This window comes from Bos indicus x Bos taurus, chromosome 25 (genome assembly GCF_003369695.1).
Source record: "Bos indicus x Bos taurus breed Angus x Brahman F1 hybrid chromosome 25, Bos_hybrid_MaternalHap_v2.0, whole genome shotgun sequence".
NCBI lineage: Eukaryota > Metazoa > Chordata > Mammalia > Artiodactyla > Bovidae > Bos > Bos indicus x Bos taurus.
Window position 1 is genome coordinate 4,768,150 of NC_040100.1, and position 23,940 is coordinate 4,792,089.

Genomic DNA, 23,940 nt, shown 5'->3' on the forward strand with positions numbered 1-23,940 from the left:
TATCCACACCCCTCTGCATCCATCCACTTATCCACCCATCCTACCCACCCACCTTAATATACTGGACACTGCTGTGTGGGAGGCACCACAGGGTACTGGGAAGGGAGCCTAGCCTTGCTCTGAGGAGCCAAGCCTGATGCGACCCAGCCCAGGGTGGGCGCCAACCAAGGCTCCAGGTGCTCAGAGGAGGGACAGGCCAGGACTAGGCACGCAGGGAGCTCAGAGGCCTCTAGGAGGACGAGGACCCAGGGGGTCCCCAGGACAGCAGGGTCACAGGACGGGGGACTGTGGGGCCCCCAGCAACATGCCACCTGCTCAGGCAGCCCCCACTGCTGGGACAGGACATGAGGAGGGCCCAGGGAGCGCCCTCCTTCGTCCACCCGGGAGGCCGGCGGGGGCAGCCTCTCCCCCACCCGCTCCGTGGGCGGCCCGGTCCGCCACCTCCCACCCGCAGCTCTGGGGTGGCCTTACCTTTCCCTGCAGGGTCACGGCCCACACGGAGAGGCGGCCCACGGGCTCGTCTGTGACCTCCCACCCACCCACAGAGAGGTCACTGAAGGGGTCAGGCAGTTGCTGGGGGTCGTCCTCCGAAGGGATCTGCATGGAAGGGGTGGGAGGCAGGAGGCCTCAGTGCCCGTGGGCGCCTGGGCCCGGGGCGGCGCTGGTCCGCTCCTGCAAGCCCCCACCCTGGCTGCCCGCCAGCCCTCAGCACGTGCCCTCTGTTCTCTAGCCTGGCTCTGCTGACTTCACAGGAAGGGCAGCATTGGGCGGAGGGCCCCTCTGCCGTGTCCTCCCCTCCACCAGCCCCAGGCTGGGCTGCTGGCCCCAAGGGCTCACAGTGGCCCCCACTTTGCTGTGACTCCATCTTCCACAGAGAAGGAGCTAACCCCAGAACACGGCCGTGGGGTGGGGGCTCCCGTGACCCTGGCCGTCGCCCTGCTGCCTGGCTGCTCCCACCCCGGGGCCAGGCAGGCTGGGCCGGCAGCCCCCACCTCGTGGCATGGGCCCTCCAGAGAGGTCGGGCAAGGGTCTGAGGCCTTCCTCTCATTCAAGGCCCCCGAGCACCCCAGTCCAGGCCTCACACCCCTTGGTTGGTTTTTCTGGGTCACTGGAAAAATACAAGGGCCTGAGTGGCTCCTGCATGGGGTGGGGTTGGGGGGTGGGGGAGGAAGATGTACCAGATCGAGTCTCAGTCCGGGACAGGGCAGTCCAGAGACCAGGGCAACGCCCTGCTGTGCTGCCCTGGGCCACAGTCTGGCCCGGCTCCCGCAGCGGCCAGCTCCCAAAGGAAGGGACACTGGGTCACAGCGTTCAACACTGGAGGGGGTCAGAGGCCAGGCCCCAGGCTAGGCGTGCGGGTCCACGCGCCCTCCCCGCGCAGGCCCGCCGCCTACGTGCCCCTGGCCCCGCAGGCCCCAGACCTTGGCCCAGGCGTCCTGAGACTTGTATCTCCTGTACCGGATCCACCGCCGGCGCCGCACGCAGGAATTCCACTTCTTGTCCCTCGTGTAAGCGGCAGGGAAGTCGATGGCATATGTCCAGCCCTGAAACATCAAGGTGGGGGTGGGGGGCTCTGGAAGTTTCCCGGGGAAGGCCAGGAAAGAGCTGGGGAAGGGGAGCGGGATGGTGGGGGGAGGCAGGGAAGAGCTGGGGAAGGGGAGTGGGATGGGGGGGGGGGAGGCAGGGAAGAGCTGGGGAAGGGGAGCGGGATGGGGGGGGGAGGCAGGGAAGAGCTGGGGAAGGGGAGCGGGATGGGGGGGAGGCAGGGAAGAGCTGGGGAAGGGGAGCGGGATGGGGGGGGAGGCAGGGAAGAGCTGGGGAAGGGGAGCGGGATGGGGGGGAGGCAGGGAAGAGCTGGGGAAGGGGAGCGGGATGGTGGGGGGAGGCAGGAAAGAGCTGGGGAAGGGGAGCGGGATGGTGGGGGGAGGCAGGAAAGAGCTGGGGAAGGGGAGCGGGAGGGGGGGGAGGCAGGGAAGAGCTGGGGAAGGGGAGCGGGAGGGGGGGGAGGCAGGGAAGAGCTGGGGAAGGGGAGCGGGATGGGGGGGGAGGCAGGGAAGAGCTGGGGAAGGGGAGCGGGATGGGGGGGGAGGCAGGGAAGAGCTGGGGAAGGGGAGCGGGATGGGGGGGGGAAAGAGCTGGGGAAGGGGAGCGGGAGGGGGGGGGAGGCAGGAAAGAGCTGGGGAAGGGGAGCGAGCGGGATGGCGGGGGGGTGGGGGGTGGGGGAGGCCAGGGAAGAGCTGGGGAAGGGGAGCGGGATGGGGGGGGGAAGAGCTGGGGAAGGGGAGCGGGAGGGGGGGGGCAGCGTGTGGCCTGAAGCGTCACCCGTGGGCCCCGTCCAGCAAGCAGGGAGCGCGCGGCCCAAGGCGAGGCCCAATGCCACGGGGCGCGGGGACAGCACTGGGGGTACGGGGAGCCCCGCCGGCAAGACCCGAGTTCACCTACCCCTTTCTCCGAGTTCACCTACCCCTTTCTCCGTGGGTTCCCCTCCAAAATTCTCATCCACGTACCAGTCCGACTCCCACTCCCAGTGCGGCGAGGGCAGCGCCACCCCATCCAGCGGCCGGTGCTGGAGCCCACTCACGTCGCTCCACGGCCAGCGGTCACTCGGCAGGAGCGTCTCACAGAAGCCGCCCACGGGGTTCCAGCGCTGCGGGCGGAGGCAGAGACTGGCCTTAGGCCCGGGCGGTGAAGGCCTCTCCAGGGTCAGCAGGGCCCTCGCCTCGTCTCCAGGACAGGAAGTGAGCAGACGGCCACCAGAACCGCAACCTGAAGGGCAGGGACCTGCCGCCCTGGGTGGTGGGGGGCACGGCTGTTGTGAGCTCCCGGAACCCGCCCCGGAGCCTGTGCAGACCCGGCCAGTGGCCTGGGTGAGGACAGGACGCAGCGCGGGCTGCAGCAGCTGCGCGGCCTGATCTCAGCAGACTGAAGGGAACAGGAGGGAACAGGCCAGGCATCGGGGGTGCAGGGCTGTCTCCCGGCGACCCCGCCACCCCTCGGACCCACCTGATTCTCATAGGCCTCCTCCTGGCAGCGGATGGGGACGTCGCTGGCACCCACGAGCACGTACACCTGGTGGTCACAGGCGATGCCCCAGCAGCAGTCCCTGGCCGCGCTGACCCGCTTGAACTCCAGCTGGGCGTCCCTGCACGGCTCCCAGTGCTGCCCGGCCGTGGACAGCGTGAACACCCTCCCGAACAGGTCCACCGCCCACAGCGCCGAGCTGGGCATGGCCGCGGGGGCTGAGGGGAGAGAGGCAGGAGGGCGAGGTCAGTGGGCACGGCCACTCCAGGACCCTGGCCCCGGGGACTGCCTGGCGAGGCAGGGAACCCCGGGGCGATGCTCTCTTGCTGCAGGAGGCTGAGCACCCTCCCCACCCCCCAGCAAAGCAAGGGCAGAACCCAGCTTCAGTCCAGGTTCCTTTTCTGTTCTTTGCCTTTTCTCCCTCTCATGGTAAGGATTTTTTTTTTCTCGAAATATACAAAAAAATCCAGAAAAAAAAAATATGTACTATCCAAATACCTACTGCCCCCAGTTTAATGAATAGTGTTGTCATTCGGTCACAGTTTGGATCTTTCTTGTCTAAAGAATAAATGACAGGTTGCAGATCTAATGAATCCTTGAAAGGCCTCCCCATAGGCCCCACCCTCTGGTGCACAGGGTCCCCCTCACATTGGCGGGGCCCCCCATGATCCCCCTTCCTCTGGGTTTGGTAGGGGTGTCCGCACAGGCCTGGCACCCCAGCCAGAGTCCTGTGTGGTCCTGTAGGAGCCGCTCGATTGAGCAGGTGGCAGGGATGGCAGGGGCCTGTCTTTACCTGCTTTTGGTGGCCACCTCCCCCTGACCCCCTCCTCCTGCCATTCTCCGCTGCTGTTCCTTCTCTCCTTTCCCCTTCTGCTTCGTGGAGGGTGTGCAGGCCCACACCTGTGCTCTGCCACTGACACCGCACAGAGCCCCGTGGGGCTTCTGGGCACAGGGCCTTCGTTTCTTTGACTGTAGAGGATGGCCTTCATTCAGCCTTCATTCCCTGAGTTCCAAGGGGCAGATTCAAGCAGTTGGTAATTAGGGAAGGGAGGGACAGTCCAGAGCAGCCTTGGGGCAAGGCCCTGGTTCCCATCACACACCACAGTACCTTTAAGCTACCCTGCAGACACTGAAACCCCCTCCAGGTGGGAGAAGTTAATGATTAACCATAGTATGCTTCCCACAAGCACGCAGACCCCAGGCCATTGGACCCGAAGGTTGATGACGCTGAAGGCTGATGATGGTGGTGCTGACCTCACCACCAACCCATCAGCTTATCCATGAGCTTACCACACCCTCTTTGGACAATTACTGCAAAACTTGTCACTACGTTCCCCACGTGGGGACGCATGTATCTGAGGGCGTTTAGCCTACTGTGGTCCCCCTTGCCTGGCAGAGCAGTAAAGCTACCCTTTTTAACTTCACCCGGAACTCTGTTGTCATTGCTCAGTTGCTAAGTTATGTCTGACTCTCTGCGACCCCTGGACTGCACCATGCCAGGATCCTCTGTCCTCCACTATTTCTCGGAGTTTGCTCAAGTTTATGTCCATTGAGTTGGACATGAACCTCTCTAACCATCTTATCCTCTGCCACCCTCTTCTCCGTTTGCCTTCAGTCTTTCCCAGCATCAGGGTCTGTCTCCAAGATCCAGTGTGGCACTGGTGTACAGAGAAGCTGAGCTTTCAGCATCACCACTGACTGCCCCCCACCCCCCAACCCTGGGGCCGACGGGGCTGCTGCTCCCCGGAGCGTGACTCCTGGAGCCGCGTCAAGGCCACGTGGCCAGACCTACGGCAGCAAAACAGAGCAGCTGGATGAGGGCAGCCGGGGGAGTCACAGCGAGCAGCTCTGCCTGATGGAGCAGCCCCAACACCCAAGACCGAGCAGCGCCGCAAAAGGAGGACATAGCTTGTCTGACTTGGAAACTGGAGCGACCAGAAGACGGAGCCTGGGTGCCTCACAGCTGGAGCCATGCCTTTCTGCTCGAGATGCCCGGGGGCACAGAAAGCGTGACAACTGGAATGGCAACATGGGTGACGGAGTGCCTCTGAAAACAGGAGCAACTGCTGTGAGCAACTAGGCTCGTCTGGAACAAAGTGTGTCTTACAAACATGGAGAAGAGAGTGTGGGCTGCAAGGAAGTGACTGAAGGATAAATAGGAAGTCGGGAAGTGGAGCACGTGCCAAACTTTGGAAAACACCCAGGACAGGCAGTGGCGACAGGAAGAATGGAGAAACGTGATCCTTCCACCTGGGGCACCAACATCCAGGTCAAACACATGGGAAGTCAGGACGCCAGCTTTCTGAAGCCATTTGAAAACTGGCAACTTCATCTGGGTGCCTGAGCTGGGACTCCTGAGATAGCTGTGGCACCTCCAGATGCCTTCTGCTCTTCCCTGGTCAAGCCTGAGGGTCCACTCTCCCCCTGAAGCATTTACTCTGTGACTCAAGAGTCCCAGAGTCACACTGGACCCAGACTGTGGGAATTTGGGTCCTGGCCCCACTACCATCTAGCATGAACAAGAGTCCACTGACTAACCTCTCTGTGCCTCGGTCTCCTAATCTGGAAAAGGCAGAAAGGAGAACTGACCTACTTATGTAGTTGTTGTGAGACCTGAAAGAGGTAACATAGGCACAGAGTTATACCAGATTGCTCAGCACCCAGCAGGAACTCAACGAGTGTCACTGAAATCATTTACTTCTTGGCATTTACTATCCCAGACTGCCAATCTTCTCTCTCTTAAAAACAAACAAACAAAAAAATCAAAGCCCTTTCTGGTCAGTCTGAGTCCTTGACCTCCTCATTTCCTCTGTATCTCCCAGTGCTCTGCACAAAGTGAGTGTTTATTCAAAGTTACAGAAAATCACTGCCACCTACATTCACTGACTCCCTGCGCTAAGATGGAAATACGGTTCCGGGGAAGCCAAATGTCAGACATACTTCAGGTTAAAAGTAAGGTCCTAGGTCATGCTTCCCTGGTGGCTCAGTGGTAAAGAATCCGCCTGCCAATGCAGGAGACACAGGTTTGATCCCTGGGTTGGGAAGATCCCCTGGAGAAGGAAATGGCAACCCAGTCCAGTATTCTTGCCTGGGAAAGCCCATGGACAGAGGAGCCTGGTGGGCTCCCAGAGTCAGACACAACTTAGCGACTACACAACAATACAACAACACAACAACAAAGCTTCTAACAGGTGGACAGGTATGCGATAAGGCAAGTATGTTAAGCTGTCAATAGTAGAATCTAGGTGGAAGATGAGTATGTGGGTGCTTACTGTATAATTCTTTCAATTTGACTATGTTTGACAATCCTCTTCATAAGTTGTTGGGGAAAAGTAAGAGTTTTACATAGGGAAAGGCGGTATGTCAGTTCCCATGGTGATTTTTTTTTAATAAAAAAAATTTTTATTTATTATTAGGCTGTGCTGGGTCTTAACTGCAGCACATGGGATCTTTAGTTGCAGCATGTGGGATGTGGGAGCCTGGAGTCTTAGCCTTTGGGCCACCAGGGGAGTCCCCCATGGAGACATTTTTAATGTGAACCCAGTCTTCAAAGAGATTTCTTGGCTCACTGTACAAGTAACGTGAGGTCAGGCCCAGTCTGCATCTTGAGCTCAATGAATGATGATGCTGAACTTAGTTATTTGGAAATGACTAAGCGGTCATTTCCAAACAGACATAATTGAGCCTTCTGGGCAGCTAACAAACAGAAGACTCACCTGGGGGTGATGTTTGTAAACTCCCTCTGGAGTAGAAAATCCTGGTGCACATCACTTCCCAGCTAAAGATGACAGGAGGTAGCCATCCTTGGTTAGTCCCACCTCCTTGACCAAGATGTGGTCTCAATTTCTCATAAGCCAGTTTCTGGCTGTGAGGTGATGGGGTAACACGTCTAGGGACATCGGGTCACTGGGTCAGAGGACTCTTGAATGGGAGGTTGAAGCATTGAGTTCCACAATTCTAGGATTTCTTGGTTTTGTAGAAGTGAAGAGGTAGAGGCAACGTCTCCCAAGCAAGTGACCTCCGATTCACCAAGAAATTCTGCATGATGAATTCCAGTTGGTGCCTCAGTCATTCTACTCAGAAGACTTGCTGGCCACCCTCAGAACCATCTGCCTTTCTGCACGGTTAATTAACAGATTCCTTCAGAGAAGTGGAGGTACCCAAGGGAAGGTGGGGGTGGAGAGAGTAGGCTGGGGTGTGGTAGAGGAAGGGAGAGAGTCCCAAAGGAGAGCCTGAAGCATTTACTTCCCAATCGCCTTAGGACTGCTTCCTGCAAGGTTTTCTGATGTTTTTTTTTTTTTCTTTTTATCACATCCTGTCACACCCATCCCCTGGTCAGAGAAAACCCTTTGCTACTAAAGCGGCTCACTGCCTGCCTGACAATTGTGAGGGCTGCTGGGAGGCAATGTTAGGGTCAAAGCGGTGGGAAGAAACAGGACATGCAAGATAGTTGAGCCCTTCCTGAGGAGCTGGGTCCATCCTCTCCCACATTTGGCAGCTCAGAAAATAACCCCCCGGCTGTCTGATCTGGGCGGTCAGCCTGGTTTCACTCTGGTTCCCAGTGGTGGGGCGACAGGTGGGCCCCTTGCCCGGCCACCAGTAGCATCTCAGCGCCAGCCCTGACCATCTGCCTGAGCTAATCCCAGGACAAGCAGCTTTGCTGTCATAACTGCCCACAGGAGAGGAGACGGGCTCGATCCTCTCCACCCTCCAGCCTCTTCCCAAGTCACTCCAGGGCAGATGCTGGTTGGGGTGTCATGTTGGGGCGGGGGGCCGGGGGCGGTGCGCCCGCGGGTGTGCAGCAAAGAGCACCAGCACAGCCCCTTCCCCACTCGGCACGCGTGGGACAAACGCAGTTGCTGCCTCAGCCGCCCCAACCTCTGCAGGAGGGACCGAGGCGCCCATCCGACCTCTCGGCCACCGCTGCACTCACCTGCGGGAGAGGGGCACCGCGCGGGCGGGGTCGCGGCGATTGCTCCTCGGCGGCTGGAGAGCGGCCCGGCCCTCCCGCGAGGCGGAGGAGACCGTGGGCAGGAAGCGGCTGCCAGACCCGCGCCCATTGGTCAGCTTTGCAGTGACGCAAAAGACTGCAGGCGCGCTATTGGCTGCGGCCTACTGCGTCCTCAGCCGGCCTCTGGGTCTCGTCGGGGTCGCGCGCCCGCCCACTTCCGGGGTCTGATTGAAGTGCTGCGAAGCCGCGGTAGTTCCGCGCTCTTCCCGCGATCCCGGGGCCGAGGTGGCCCCGCACATGGTCCACAGGCCCCCGGGACCTGGCCGATCGCCTCCTGAGGTTGCCGGCCGCCCCCAGGGTCTACCCATTGGAGCAGGCGGTGTGTTCTCAGGGCCGCAGGCGAGGAGCGGGGCAGGGTCGGGAGGCGCCTGGGTGCACAGCCCTGCAGGGACTGGAGGAGCGGGCTGCAGGGTAGTGGCGCGAGCCGGCTTGTGGGCGCTTGGAATCAGGCACCAAAACAGGTGTCTAGGTGGTTTCCACCTAATCGAAACGTCGTCTTGCCTACACATAAAGCTTTAACCTTCTTGGGGAAAATCCCAGGACAGGTGATTTTGTGAGTACAACATGGTGTGGTAGCAATAACAAGTCACCAATTTGTTCAGGTTCTGTGTTGCCAGTGTTTAACTACCCTCGAACACCTATTTCGAGGTAGCTTTATGTAGTAATGCCAACATGTGAGTGCTCGATGGGTGCAAGCCTCTGGTGTAGGTGCTGTACGTGGGCCTTCTCAGTTCATCTCTCCAACAACCCAGAGAGGTAGGAGATGATTTCCCCAAAGCTGGGCTGGAGAAAGAAAAATGAAAGCAAAAAAGATGTGATTGAGGAAAGGCCAGGCACAGCCAGACACAGAGGCTGAAGCAGTATCAGTTGGACTGTGCTTCTCTCCCTTTTTCTCTGGTTCTTGTTCCTTTCTGGGGACCCACAGGGGAAGCCCCACATGGATTGTCTCCAGAGGGAGAAAAAGCTGAAGCCTCTGGGTCACCCTGGATGGCTCTGCGGAATCGTGTGTGTTATGAGGGAATGGCATGTGTGGACTGACTGAGCCTGGAGAACTGGGGTGTTTTGGATAATATGTTTGTGTTCTCCCAGGATTCATAATTTGAAGGCGATGGCACCCCACTCCAGTACTCTTGCCTGGAAAATCCCATGGACAGAGGAGCCTGGTAGACCGCAGTCCATGGGGTCGCAAGAAATCAGACACGACTGAGCAACTTCACTTTCACTTTTCACTTTCATGCACTGGAGAAGGAAATGGCAACCTACTCCACTGTTTTTGCCTGGAGAATCCCAGGGACGGGGGAGCCTGGTGGGCTGCCGTCTATGGGGTCCCACAGAGTCGGACACGACTGAAGTGACTTAGCAGCAGCAGCAGGATTCATAATTGAAACTCGGATCCCTTTAGAGATAGGACCTTTGAGAGGATTAAGTCATGAAGGTGGAGCCCTCATGAGGAGACTAGAAGACCTCACAGCCCTGCCTCTTGTAATGCTATAGCAAAGAGGGTGGCTGTCCTCAAGCCAGGGAGCAGGCTGTCCCCTGACGCCGTATCTACTAGTGCCTTGATCTTGGACTCTCAGCTTCCAGAATTGTGAGAAATATTTGTTGTTTAACTACCCAGTCTGTGGTATTTTTGTTGTAGCAGTCTGAGCTGAGACCCATAGCATAAGGGCCCAGCCAGACAGAGGGGGTGGTTCCTCAGAGGAGAATTGGAGTACTGTTAGCAGGAGCGTGAATGGCCACTGGTCTGCAGAAACATTAGTCTTAAAGTAGAAAGAACTAGATCCTGTTCTGCGCGTGACACTTTGTAGCTGTTTCCTCTCTCTGGCCTTGGGCTCTGCTTTAGAACAGGCCATTGACTTAGGAGCTCTCCAAGGTCCTTGCAGTGTTCTGTGCTGTGACAGAGTTCGTGCCGTTTTTCCTGGATTCAGGGTCTGCCAAGTGGATCTTCTGGGGACCTGTGTTCCTCCCCAGCCCCACCCCCACTCCCCAGTCCTTCCAGCCTTTGCAGAGCTGACCTTTCAGTTACTGTCAGGAGGTCTGCATTTTTCTGTCCTCACCACAACTGATCATCCTCATTCTTGTTTCTGCTTTTTAAAATCTCAACTTTCATTTCCTGTTTCTTCTCCATCCTAGCTTTGCCACTTCTGTCCCTGGGGTTCAGATTCCAGGTCCATCGCTTGCTATGTGAGTCACTCAGCTCCTGTATCCTTATCTACAAAGTGGGAAAACATCATCATCTGTACCTTTGGGTGGTGCCGAGGATGAAGTGAGGAAGTGTGTATAGATCGCTTACAGCAGTGCCTGGCTCCCAGTGAGGACTCGTATATTTCTAGTGTTATTATCATCTCTGTGTAAATGGGCTGGTGAACTTGGCCATTAGTATCACTGCTTTGTGAGAGTTCCAGAAACACTTTAGACTAAACAACCCTGGATCCAGCACCCTTCCAGATGATTGGTAGAGAGCTCCTGTCAGGATGGTGGACATTACTGTGTATATTCTGCTGTTTGGGGCAGAGAGGCATGGCTGGACTGATGCCAGGATGGGCTGACTGGATGTCTCCAGCGGTTGCCCATCAACCATAGGAAAGAGCTGAGGTTCTTCCCGATGGCTTCCCCCACCTGGCTTCCCCTTCCGTGGTAGCCTCAGCTCCCCTGAACCTTTCAGCTTGAGCCTTGGTAGAGCTCCATATGCGGGCCCTCCCTTGCTCCATCAGACCCCTCGGCTTCCTGCACACAGACCCCGCTGTCCCACACGTCCTGTCCACCTTCCTTCTTCCACTGTCCATTCTCATGCCACCTTAAGTCTCAGATCAAAGGTCAGATCTTACCAAGGGAAAATAGACCTGAGTCTACACCCTCATACTTTGCACATTCTCCATTCTAGCCCCTCCTGTGTCACATGCCAATTGTTTGTCTTCCCGTCTGCCTCCCTGACCGCACCATGAGATCTCCGAGGGAGTGCCTGTCTTACTTATGTTGGAATTTCCAGGGCTTTATGATTGCTCAGCACACAGTAGGTACTTGATTTTTATAAAGGAATGAATATCCCTCCCTCAGTCCCCCAGAAAGAAGGGTAAATTCATACATTGAGAAATGTTGGAAGAGCCTGAACGAAAGGGCAGAGATTAGCAGAACTGACTCACACACATTCACCCCATGGCTGCATTTCAGCCCCCCCATCAGCAATGTGTGGGGCTGTCTTCACCCACTCGTGACATGGTAGGCTGTCTACCGTGAGCTAAGCTGAGGTGCTTAGGTTGTTCTTAAACTGCAGTGGCATTTCTCTTTGTTAGCCACTGATGTTTCCTTTCTCTGTGGACATTATTTTTCACTGGGAGTAAACGCTTACTCACAAGCAGAACACAGTCTTTTCACTTTAATTCTGCTTACAGTCGTTCCTCCCTCTGTAAAGCCAGTCAGTCATATGTTGGCCATGAAACCGGCGCTCCTGGGGCGGGACCCTGGGCAGCCTCGCTCCTCAGCTTGACAACCCCTTCTCACCACTCAGCCAGTGCTGGCTGGCCCCCGGGGCAGCCCACGCCATACAGCTCCTTCCTTTACTCTGCTGATGAAATGGATTTCAACACTTTCGTTTTTCACTTGATACTTAAGAGATAAAGCAGCTAAAAATGTAGGATTTCCCCCATCTATGGTAGAGAAAAACTTGCAGAAACACTGTGTAGAACGTGCAGCTCACGTGCATGTCCAGATTCACACAGCCAACGTCAGCCACCCGTGCCTTCACGTGAAGAGGGGATGTTTTGTATCTAAGAGAAAACCTACACAACTTCTAACAAACAGCGAGCTAAACCTGGAGCCAGCGACAGTCACTGTCAGCTGCCTGACCCCCACCCAGTCATGCAAAGTCATGTAAACACGGCCGAGTCAAACGTTCACGTGACAGACATTTTAGGAGTGCTCACTGTGTCCGGCCCTACTGGGGGTTCAGATTGGTCAAGAGACCTCTTCATCTGGATGAAAAGGTCCAATCGGGGAGAGAGAAATAGGTGAGAAGGCAGAAAAGGCTGTAACCTGTAGGGGTTTATTTGAGTTGGGTGTATAAAGGCAGCTAATCAAGGGTTAAGGAGGGTAAACTGATGAGGTCAGTGGTGAAGTACAAGGGTCAGGAGTGGACCAAGAAGCCCAGGTTAATATGCTTAACATAAGCTACACTCCAACAAACAACATAAAACTTGCACTCATGGGACTTCCCTGGTGGTCTGGTGGCTAAGACTCCCCACCAGTGCAGGGGGCCCTGGTTCGGTCCCTGGTCAGGGAACTAGATCCCACATGCCGCAACTAAGACCCAGCACAGCCAAATAAATAAACTTGCACTCGTACCTTCAAGTCCCTAATATTTATATACCTGTCGGAATACAGGTCTGTATATTTATCTGTTCTCCACCAGAAGCCTTTCAGGCAGGGCCCACCTTCCATTTGCCTTATGCTTCACCCTGTACCCCACCAGGTGACACCTACTGGTCAGGAGCAGTTTGAGGAGCTTCTCATGGCACTAAGTGAAGTGAAGTGAAGCCGCTCAGTCGTGTCTGATTCTCTGGGACCCCATGGACTGTAGCCTGCCAGGCTCGTCCGTCCATGAGATTTTCCAGGCAAGAATACTGGAGTGGGTTGCCATTTCCTTCTCCAGGGGATCTTCCCCACCCAGGGATCCAACCCGGGTCTCCCACATTGCTGGCAGACTCCTTACCCTCTGAGCTACCAGGGAAGTCAAATGGCACTAAAGTCTCACAGAATATTCAAAACCAGACCGCGATCTGTGTTAGACCTGCATAAAAAAGGTGTGTTCTGTATATTTGACTCCAGGAATATAATTTTCCCAGCACACCAGTTGCACCTAAAATGTGCTTCATTGTCAAGATATTTACAGACGAAGTTTTTCACTAAGCTACTCCAGAGTGGCGTTTCCCATCCCAGACCCCATCAGCAACCCTCTAGCATAGAAGAGGAGCCCTGCCCACGGCCAGCACCACAAGTATCATCTACCCTGGAAGAAAAGCTTAAGGAAATTCTACAGGAATTTCTACCGGAAATTCTGCAGTAAATTCTTTTACTTTTGAGAGTAAAAGCGATGCTTATTGGGACAGATGCTAAGAAAAGGGGCACACACCGAGATGTGACCACGCTAATCACAGGGCCAAGTGTACGAGACCAAACAAAGCATCATGAAGACAGTATAAGAGAACATCCTAACAATCTTGGGGAAGGGAGGATTTCAACAAAAGATGCAAAAAGCACCAACCTTAAAGGAAAAAATTAATATACTCAATAACTTTGTTATTTAGTTGCTAGATCAGATCAGATCAGATCAGTCGCTCAGTCGTGTCTGACTCTTTGCAACCCCAAGAATCGCAGCACGCCAGGCCTCCCTGTCCATCACCAACTCCCGGAGTTCACTCAGACTCACGTCCATCAAGTCAGTGATGCCATCCAGCCATCTCATCCTCTGTCGTCCCCTTCTCCTCCTGCCCCCAATCCCTCCCAGCATCAGAGTCTTTTCCAATGAGTCAACTCTTCGCATGAGGTGGCCAAAGTACTGGAGTTTCAGCTTTAGCATCATTCCCTCCAAAGAAATTCCAGGGCTGATCTCCTTCAGAATGGACTGGTTGGATCTCCTTGCAGTCCAAGGGACTCTCAAGAGTCTTCTCCAACACCACAGTTCAAAAGCATCAATTCTTCGGTGCTCAGCTTTCTTCACAGTCCAACTCTCACATCCATACATGACCACTGGAAAAACCTTAGCCTTGACTAGATGGACCTTTTTTGGCAAAGAAATGTCTCTGCTTTTCAATATGCTATCTAGGTTGGTCATAACTTTTCTTCCAAGGAGTAAGCATTGTTTAATTTCATGGCTGCAGTCACCATCTGCAGTGATTTTGGAACCCCAAAAAATAAAGTCTGACACTGTTTCCACTGTTTCCCCATCTATTTCCCATGAAGTGGTGGGACCGGATGCCATGATCTTCATTTTCTGAATGTTGAGCTTTAAGCCAACTTTTTCACTTTCCTCTTTCACTTTCATCAAGAGGCTTTTTAGTTCCTCTTCACTTTCTGCCATAAGGGTGGTGTCATGTGCATACCTGAGGTTATTGATATTTCTCCCAGCAATCTTGATTCCAGCTTGTGCTTCTTCCAGCCCAGCGTTTCTCATGATGTACTCTGCATAGAAGTTAAATAAACAGGGTGACAATATACAGCCTTGATGTACTCCTTTTCCTATTTGGAACCAGTCTCTTGTTCCATGTCCAGTTCTAACTGTTGCTTCCTGACCTGCATACACATTTCTCAAGAGGCAGATCAGGTGGTCTGGTATTCCCATCTCTTTCAGAATTTTCCACAGTTTATTGTGATCCACACAGTCAAAGGCTTTGGCATAGTCAATAAAGCAGAAATAGATGTTTTTCTGGAACTCTCTTGCTTTTTCCGTGATTCAGCAGATATTGGCAATTTGATCTCTGGTTCCTCTGCCTTTTCTAAAACCAGCTTGAACATCTGGAAGTTCATGGTTCACGTATTGCTGAAGCCTGGCTTGGAGAATTTTGAGCATTACTTTACTAGCGTGTGAGATGAGTGCAGTTGTGCGGTCGTTTGAGCATTCTTTGGCATTGCCTTTCTTTGGGATTGGAATGAAAACTGACCTTTTCCAGTCCTGTGGCCACTGCTGAGTTTTCCAAATTTGCTGGCATATTGAGTGCAGCACTTTCACAGCATCATCTTTCAGGATTTGAAATAGCTCAACTGGAATTCCATCACCTCCACTAGCTTTGTTCGTAGTGATGCTTTCTAAGGCCCACTTGACTTCACATTCCAGGATGTCTAGCTCTAGATTAGTGATCACACCATCGTGATTATCTGGGTCGTGAAGATCTTTTTTGTACAGTTCTTCTGTGTATTCTTGCCACCTCTTCTTAATATCTTCTGCTTCTGTTAGGTCCATACCATTTCTGTCCTTTATCAAGCCCATCTTTGCATGAAATGTTCCCTTGGTATCTCTAATTTTCTTGAAGGGATCTCTAGTCTTTCCCATTCTGTTGTTTTCCTCTATTTCTTTGCATTGATCGCTGAGGAAGGCTTTCTTATCTCTTCTTGCTATTCTTTGGAACTCTGCATTCAGATGCTTATATCTTTCCTTTTCTTCTTTGCTTTTCGCTTCTCTTCTTTTCACAGCTATTTGTAAGGCCTCCCCAGACAGCCATTTTGCTTTTTTGCATTTCTTTTCCATGGGGATGGTCTTGATCCCTGTCTCCTGTACAATGTCATGAACCTCCGTCCATAGTTCATCAGGCACTCTATCTATCAGATCTAGTCCCTTAAATCTATTTCTCACTTCCACTGTATAATCATAAGGGATTTGATTTAGGCCATACCTGAATGGTCTAGTGGTTTTCCCTACTTTCTTCAATTTAAGTCTGAATTCGGCAATAAGGAGTTCATGATTTGAGCCACAGTCAGCTCCTGGTCTTGTTTTTGTTGACTGTATAGAGCTTCTCCATCTTTGGCTGCAAAGAACATAATCAGTCTGATTTCGGTGTTGACCATCTGGTGATGTCCATGTGTAGAGTCTTCTCTTGTGTTGTTGGAAGAGGGTGTTTGCTATGACCAGTGCATTTTCTTGGCAAAACTCTATTAGTCTTTGCCCTGCTTCATTCCGTATTCCAAGGCCAAATTTGCCTGTTACTCCAGCTGGTTTGTGACTTCCTACTTTTGCATTCCAGTCCTCTATAATGAAAAGGACATCTTTTTTGGGTGTTAGTTCTAAAAGGTCTTGTAGATCTTCATAGAACCGTTCAACTTCAGCTTCTTCAGCGTTACTGTTTGGGGCATAGACTTGGATTACTGTGATATTGAATAGTTTGCCTTGGAAACGAACAGAGATCATTCTGTCGTTTTTGAGATTGCATCCAAGTACTGCATTTCGGACTCTTTTGTTGACCATGATGGCTACTCCATTTCTTCTAAAGGATTCCTGCCCACAGTGGTAGATATAATGGTCATCTGAGTTAAATTCACCCATTCCAGTCCATTTCAGTTCGCTGATTCCTAGAATGTCGACGTTCACTCTTGCCGTCTCGTTTGACCACTTCCAGTTTGCCTTGATTCATGGACCTGACATTCCAGGTTCCTATGCAATATTGCTCTTTACAGCATCAGACCTTGCTTCTATCACCAGTCACATCCACAACTGGGTATTGTTTTTGCTTTGGCTCTATCCCTTCATTCTTTCTGGAGTTATTTCTCCACTGATCTCCAGTAGCATATTGGGCACCTACCGACCTGGGGAGTTCCTCTTTCAGTATCCTATCATTTTGCCTTTTCATACTGTTCATGGGGTTCTCAAGGCAAGAATACTGAAGTGGTTTGCCATTCCCTTCTCCAGTGGACCACACTGTGTCAGACCTCTCCACCATGCCCGCCCGTCTTGGGTGGCCCCACCGGGCATGACATATATATACACACACACACACATACACATACATCCACTCTTTTTTAGATTCTCTCCCATACAGGACATTAGAGAGTATTGCGTAGACTTCCCTGTGCTATACAGTAGGTTCTTATTAGTTCTCTGCTTCACATGTAGTAGTGTGTGTATGTCAGTCCCAATCTCCCAGTTTGTCTCTCCCCCTTCAAGTACTTTAAAATCGAAAACTTCTGTTGATCATTAAGAGGGTGAAAAGGCAAACCACCTTGAGATCGACATATACACAGTTACATTTAAAATAGATAACCAACAAGGTCCCACTGTATAGCACAGAGAACTCTGCTCAATGTTATGTAGCAGCCTGGATGGGAAGGGAGTTTAGGGGAGAGTGGATACGTGTATGGGTGAGTCCCTTTGCTGTTCACCTGAAACTATCACAGCATTGTTAATCAGCTATACTCCAATATAAAATTAAAAGTTTTTAAATAAATAAAATATTAACAAACAAGGCAACCCACTCCAGTACTCTTGCCTGGAAAATCCCATGGACGGAGGAGCCTGGAAGGCTGCAGTCCCTGGGGTCGCTAAGAGTCGGACACGACTGAGCGACTTCACTTTCACTTTTCACTTTCATGCATTGGAGAATGAAATGGCAACCCAGTCCAGTGTTCTTGCCTGGAGAATCTCAGGGACGGGGGAGCCTGGTGGGCTGCCGTCTATGGGGTCGCACAGGGTCTGACACGACTGAAGCGACTTAGCATAGCATAGCATTAACAAACAAACAAACCCCCAAATGGCAAACCACCAAGCAGGAGAAGATATTTGCAACACCTGTTGCCAACAAAGAGCCAAGATCTAGATTATCAAAACAATGCCTGTCAGTCAGTATGAACGAGACAAACACTTAAAAAAAAAAGCAAAGGACTCGAATCAACTTTTAAGAAAAAAAAAAGGGGGAAATATGGATGGTCAGTAAATGTAGGGAAAAGTGCTCGACCTCAGCAAGCAGAGACATGCAGATAAAACCCACAATGAGACACCCCCCCAGGAAGGCCACATGGAACTGTGGGCTGACGCTGTCACTGGGGAAATTGGTCTGACATCATCACTTATCTCTGACGCCGAAGCTGGGACTGGCCCGGGGACAGTATCGCCTTAGATCGTACACACAGCAGGAGCGGGTGCAAGAGCGTTCTCAGCAGCCGTGTCTGGCACGGCCCGAGTGTCCATCACCAGTAGAATGGATGAATAAATGTGGCCTATTTATTCATATTTGGGATATTATTGGTAACAACAAAAACAGAATGAAGCACAACAGTGCAACAACGAGGGTGAATCTTAAACACGTGCCAAGTAAACAAGCCAGAGCCCCAGAGAGCCTTGTACGATCCTTTTACAGGTGAGACTCAAAAATAGGCAAGAACTTAATTATAACATCGAAGGATGTACGTTTAATGGTCAAAGCATCAAGACAGTGAGTACCGTAATGTTACCATAGCAACCGGGATATAGACGCCTTTGGTGGCACTAAAGGGACATACTGAGGCTTTGGGATTGTTGCCAACATTCCAGTTCTTGACCCATGTGGTGATTACATGTTTTGCTTTAAAATAATTCACATTTACACCTTCTATATTTTTCTCTGTGTTTTATATTTTACAATTTAAAAAGGTTTTTCCTTTTCTTTTTTGAAAAGGATGTGTAGTAAAAGTGACTGTCCTAGTTTTGCATGAGTGGGATGACTTACCAATGACAGCATCACATGATTTTCTTTTCTTTTGGCCTCACTCTCAGCTTGTGGAATCAAATCTGTGTCCCATGCGTTGGGGAGGTGGAGTCTTATCCACTGGGCCACTAAGGAAGTCCCCCACACGTGATTTTTAAAAAGGCCATAGCTGGAACAGTCCAGAAGATAAGACAAGACGAGGTGAGCTGGGAATCTGAGGCAGAGAGAGAACTCTGGGGTCACAGTGACACCAACGTTGAAGATGACGAGAAGCTTGAGTTAAAAGTCATTTCCAGAAAAGTAAGAGCGAGAAAAGTTTTTTCAAGATAATAATTTATCCCAAATGTGGCTTGAAAATAAGGACCTGAAGCCAAGTTAGCAAATATTATAGGCATGTATCTCATTGTCATCCTCAAAAAACTGAGCCCAAGTGAACCCCATCCTTTGCAGGTACTTCTCTTGGGGAAAGAGGAAGGTCCTCTGAGTTCACACAGCCCCTGAGCCCTGCCTGACAGCATCCTTGGGTTCCCCGAGGGAGAGTAATTTGCCCACGTTCACACGGCCGCTCAGGATTCTTGGGTCACAAACCAAACCATAAAAGAGGATCCCTGGTGACGGGTTTTGTTTAGCTTGTGGAGTCCGCACCGGGCTGCCAAACCAAGTTCAGAAAACAGGCAGAAGCCAAGGGCCCCTGGGAGCTCCGGGGGCCATCTGATCAGGAGGGGTGTAGTGTGGCTTTCAGGGCATTAGGGTTTCTCTGATGGGGCGGTAGTTTAGCCAAGGCCAGGATACAGTGAAGGTGTGAGGATGCGGGGGAGGGAAGTGGACAAAACGATCGTCAAGTGCAAAGGCCCGGAAGCAGGGACTTTGGCCAGCTGACTGTAGCCAGGGCAAAGACGGCCTAGAGGGAGGTGGCCTCTGGGGCCATGGCGAACCTATGAGCTCATACTGATGCTCTGCAGGGACCCGTTACTGTGAAGGGTGCACAAGGGTGGTTGTAACACAGAAGTGGAGGAGTAATGTGTCTGTGTGCATGCTAAGTCGCTTCGGTCATGTCAGATTCTGAGACCCCATGGACTGTAGCCCGCCAGGCTTCTCTGGCCACGGGGATTCTCCAGGCAAGGACACTATACTGGAGTGAGTTGCCATGCCCTCCACCAGCGGATCTTCCCAACACATGGATCAAACCCAGGTCTCTCTTGTCCCCTGCGTTAGCAGGAGGGTTCTTTACACTGGTGCCACCTGGGCAGCTGGGAGAGTGATAGACTGTGTTTAGCTCTCACTGATTTCACCGTCTACTCAGGGTGGTCCCTGAGGTCTCTGCCCCTCCCCCCATAAAACCCCTTCCCTGGAATGGGGGCTGACATGTAACAACCTTCTAGCTGGCAGAATAACGCAAAGAGAAAGGGATTTTGCAGGTGTAATTCCAATACCACATCAGTTGAGTCTTGAGTTATTCAGAATGAAGATTATCCTGGGTGAGCTTGGCTTATTTATGTAAAAGCCCTTTGCAGAGGGACTTCACTCTTGGAGGCAAGAAACTCTCTCTCCTGATGGCCTTGTGGAAGCAAATAGCCAGGCTGTGAGCAGCCCCTGGGGGACCATGGGCAGCCTCTAAATCCAAGGGCGGCCCACAGTCAAGAAGCCGGTGCCCTCCATCAGCAGCTTCCAAGAAGTGAATCCGGCTGGCAGCTTGCATGGACTGAGAGTAGATCATTCTCACTTAGACCTCCAGGTAAGATTGCAGCCCAGTCGATCGCAAACTTGTGAGACTCCCGAGCAGATGACCAGTGAAGTTGAGCCCAGACTCCTGACCCCGAGAACTGTGAGACCATTGATGGGGTGCTGTGTTCAGCTGCTAAGTCTGTGGTCTTCTGTTGGGCAGCACAGAAAGCTAATCCAGGGGGCAGCTGCTAGCATAGAGCTGTGCTGTCCTCCTCGCATTATAAAGTGATGCTGCTTACTTGTTTCTGTCGAAGTAGAAACCAGTAACCGCATGGACCAAGGGACAAAGCCACTGGCCCCCCAGAAAGCGGGAAGTGTCCACACTGGTGGTCACTTGAGAAGCAGGAGGGGTCTGCCCTAGCACTCACACAGAGCAGCCAGGGAAGGGGTGGGCTCAGCAGGGTGCTCCCAGATCCTGCAGCCGTCTCCCCAGGTGTCCAGGCGGACTCAACCCTTCATTTAATTAGGCAGCCTTGTTAATTTTCACACAATACTAACAGAGCAAACATAAGTCTTTAATAACGCTAACAGGTCAAGTCACTAATTCATAATGACAGGACTGCGTTGGTCAAACATAAAAACCCAGAGATGGATTATGTAATGGCCCAAGAATTTCGCTTGGCTTTTTCTATAAGAAGTTACAGAATACCATCAAGCAGGACTACAGATGGCATCGTTTTAGGGGAGAAACAAGCTGGAAAAGGACTGAAACCTAAGTGAAGGGTTTGAGCTTTCAAATCTGATCGATGCAGCAAATGATGTTTACTTATAAACAGCATCTTTAGTCTGATGGCCCTGGGAAGAGCAGTCCAGATCCGGCTGCATCCAGGAATTCCTCCATCTATAACCAAAATGCCTTAATCCAGCTGATGAGAGATGGTGTTCCTCTTCTCTGGGGGCTTCAGTCCTGGAAAAGTATCAAAATAAATATAGCTGTAACCTGAAAAAGGTATTTGAAAAAAAAAGAGAGGGAATAATGAAGATGTTAGTTAAATCCATGATGTTGCTACTTGGGGTAAGAGGTTGGCTTGGTAATCATTGCATTAATATATGCTTTATTTGTTGTCTGAGGTGTTTGCAATATTCAAAAGAATCTAACCATGCCACACTTATAACTGCAGGTTACATTGTTTAATAAGAGAACTACTTTAATGTATTTGTAATTGTTATTTAGATGTGCCAAAAAAGAGAGATTTGTAAAATCTGGTTCACTGAACATGAATTGAGTTCAACAGAGTGCACGGCGCATGGGCAGTCCTGGGAAATCATCAACAAGGGAAAGGAGACTGCAGTCTGATCTGAGGGGGGCCTGGCCTTTCAACGAGCAGGGGCATACACACTGGTCAGACGGAGGATGGAGATCATGGGATCTCGGAGGAGGAGCCAAGCTCTCCAGGGAAAAAAGCAAATTGCACAACAAAACAGAAAGGTGAGCCCATGTGGGGAAAAAGTCAACCCTTGTCAAATTACATGCATGCATGTTTTTCTTTAGTCGCTAAGTCTTATCCAACTCTTTGTGACCCCATGGACTGCAGCCCACCAGGCTCCTCTGTCCATGGGATTCTCCAGGCAAGAATACTGGAGTGGGTGGCCATTTCCTTCTCCAGGGGATCTTCGCGACCCAGGGATCGAACCCACATCTCCTGAGCCTCCTGCATTGCAGGCAGATTCTTTACCACTGAGCCACTTGGGAAGCCTCGCATATACATGTAACAAGAGCGATGACAATTCCCACCTTAAACCACTCGCCAAAACTTCTGGGGCGGGGGGGTGGGCGGGCCGCACCCGCGGTCAGTGCTGTGTGTGCCACGTCCGCGCGGGGCCCCCAGCAGCGCCTGGGCTCCGAGGCAGCCCCACACTCCGCTGACGGCCGCCCACTCAGCCATGTCCCCTCACAGAGATCCGATGCAGTACCTCATTTTACTTGGGAGTCCCTGGGACTGCAAGGAGATCCAACCAGTCCATCCTAAAGGAGATCAGTCCTGGGTGTTTATTGGAAGGACTGATGCTGAAGCTGAGGCTCCAATGCCTTGGCCACCTGATGTGAAGAGCCTATTCATCGGAAAAGACCCTGATGCTGGGGAAGATTGAAGGTGGGAGGATAAGGGGACAACAGAGGAGATGGCTGGATGGCATCACCGACTCAATGGACGTGAGTTTGAGCAAGCTCGGGGAGTTGGTGATGGACAGGGAGGCCTGCTGTGCTGTAGTCCACGGGGTCGCAAAGAGCTGGACACGACTGGGCAACTGAACTGACTGACCGCATTTTACAGGTGAGGAAACTGAGTCACAAGTGGGCTCCTCCTTAGTGGGCCAGGACACGCAGCTCCGAGATGGAAGAGCAGGCTGTGTCCCCTTTAAAAGAGAAACCACACCGTTAACACCTGCAACAGGCTACAGGCCCTGGTTCCGCCAGGTAGGAAGACAGAAGGAGACCGTTTTAGGAAAGGGCGCCTCTTCTAAATGAGAGGTGAGGGCTACTTAGTGGGAGGCACCAAAGACCCAGTCCTATGCTGCAGCGTCCAGGTCAGCTGACTGTAATCGTGTGACCTGCAGGGAAAGCCCAGCCTTGGAAGCGGGTTCCTCCGGCAGGGCAGCCCGCGGGGAGCCCCGGAGCCCTTCACGTGGCCACACCTGTTAGCACTGTTCGCGGCAGCAGCTGAAAGTACTGATGGTCGTGATCACGGGGCACGCCTCTGGGCTCCTCTCTGGCTCCACGCACAGACCCTGGGCCCTTCCTCCTGGCGGAGCTGCAGAACCCCCGTCCTTTCCTTGGGTGTCCCTGGAAACTGGGAAGGAACTTGTCCTCAGAAAGCAAGGGGAGCCACCACGGAAGCAAAGTAGGGAGCGGCGGACCCATTCGAGGGGCGCCTGCTTCCTGGGGCCTCAGCGCTCTGCTTGCTGACAGTCCTCCCCTCCGCCCTGGGGGACGGGAGAGCCTGCCCCCTTGGGTCCTCACCTGGCTGCTCTGGGGCTTGGGCTGCTTCTGCTGCTTAGTCGCCGAGACTCTTCTGTGACCCCCTGGACTGTAGCCTGCCAGGCTCCTCAGTCCATGGGATTTGCCAGGCAAGAGTACTGGAGTGGGTTGCTGTTTCCTTCTCCAGGAGATCTTCCCAACGCAGGGATCGAACCCACGTCTCCTGCGTTGGCATAGCCACTGGGGAAGCCCCTACCACTCGTTTTGTTAGTTGCTCAGTCTTGTCTGACTCTTGGCGACCCCCTGGACCGTAGCCCGCCAGGCTCCTCTGTCCACGGAAGTCTCCAGGCAAGAATACCACTCCTAAGTCGTGGCTTTTATCAAGAATCCCCTGGACAGTGGTATTAAACGGGCTCCTCTCTGAGTGCCCCAGCTGCCAGAGGTGGAATCCGGACTGTGGCTTCTTCCCAGCGGTGGCGACTGCAGGCTCAGAACCTGAGAACCCTGGATTGTGAGGCCGCATTCTATGCCCCCGCGGCCCACCCTGCCCCACTCCTCCCGGCCTTCTGCCCGCAATGGCCCCGGCCCCGGGGCCTTCTGTGTCCCTCATTCATGTCGCCCCCAGCCTCCTGCTCTCTTCTACTGGAGCGTAAGGGCGCTCTTCCTGGCCCCATCCGCGGGCTCCCTCCTCCCGCCCAGGGGCCCCTTGCTGAAGCCAGCCATGTCCACCGTGCAGGCGGCAGGTAGGAGCGGGGATGGAGGGGGTGGGGGAGAGGGTCCCCTCTCCTTCCTGAGGACCCCTGCCCTCCTCAGTCCTCCAGGCCCCCCCGTTTTCAAAGCCAGGGCTGTGTGGCTTCTTCTGCTTCTCTCTGCGGTTGCAGGAAAAACGAGCTGTAGGGCTCGCTGACAAAATAATGACCAAGAGTGCAGATCGAGGCCCTCCCGCACCCTGCAGGGCCCTGAGCGAGCACGTGCTGGGGGGTGGCCCACAGAGGGCCCCTCCTGACCCCAGGCTGTGCCCTTTCCTCTTGGCGTGAGAGTGGTCATTCACTTGCCCCCAGCCAGAGAGGTGCCCAGGTGTCACCAAATTCACTGCTTTG

At 53.0% G+C, this 23,940-nt stretch overlaps 1 protein-coding gene and 1 long non-coding RNA gene across 8 annotated transcripts in view; one reads left to right on the plus strand and one right to left on the minus strand.

Moving 5' to 3' along the window:
- The window catches only part of TECPR1 (tectonin beta-propeller repeat containing 1), a 28,707-nt gene extending 20,627 nt beyond the window's left edge, over positions 1 to 8,080 (minus strand). For 6 of the 7 annotated variants that reach the window (XR_003508604.1, XR_003508605.1, XR_003508603.1 and 3 more), the window contains exons 1-5: positions 7,955 to 8,047; positions 3,004 to 3,239; positions 2,465 to 2,647; positions 1,422 to 1,544; positions 472 to 597 (exon numbers count right to left, since the gene is read on the minus strand). Coding sequence is in view for 4 of the 7 variants with exons in the window: in XM_027526824.1 (XP_027382625.1) it covers positions 472 to 597; positions 1,422 to 1,544; positions 2,465 to 2,647; positions 3,004 to 3,228 (657 nt within the window). In the remaining 3 variants the exon portion in view is untranslated. Of the gene's footprint in view, positions 1 to 471; positions 598 to 1,421; positions 1,545 to 2,464; positions 2,648 to 3,003; positions 3,240 to 7,954 lie in introns of all 7 variants that reach the window. The other variant, XM_027526823.1, reaches the window with a different exon arrangement.
- An 11,311-nt stretch (positions 8,081 to 19,391) lies between these two features.
- LOC113883588 lies at positions 19,392 to 21,320 on the plus strand. The gene is made up of 2 exons (XR_003508689.1): positions 19,392 to 19,933; positions 21,098 to 21,320. It is a non-coding gene; the product is annotated as an uncharacterized LOC113883588 (long non-coding RNA).
- The last annotated feature ends 2,620 nt before the right edge of the window (positions 21,321 to 23,940 follow it).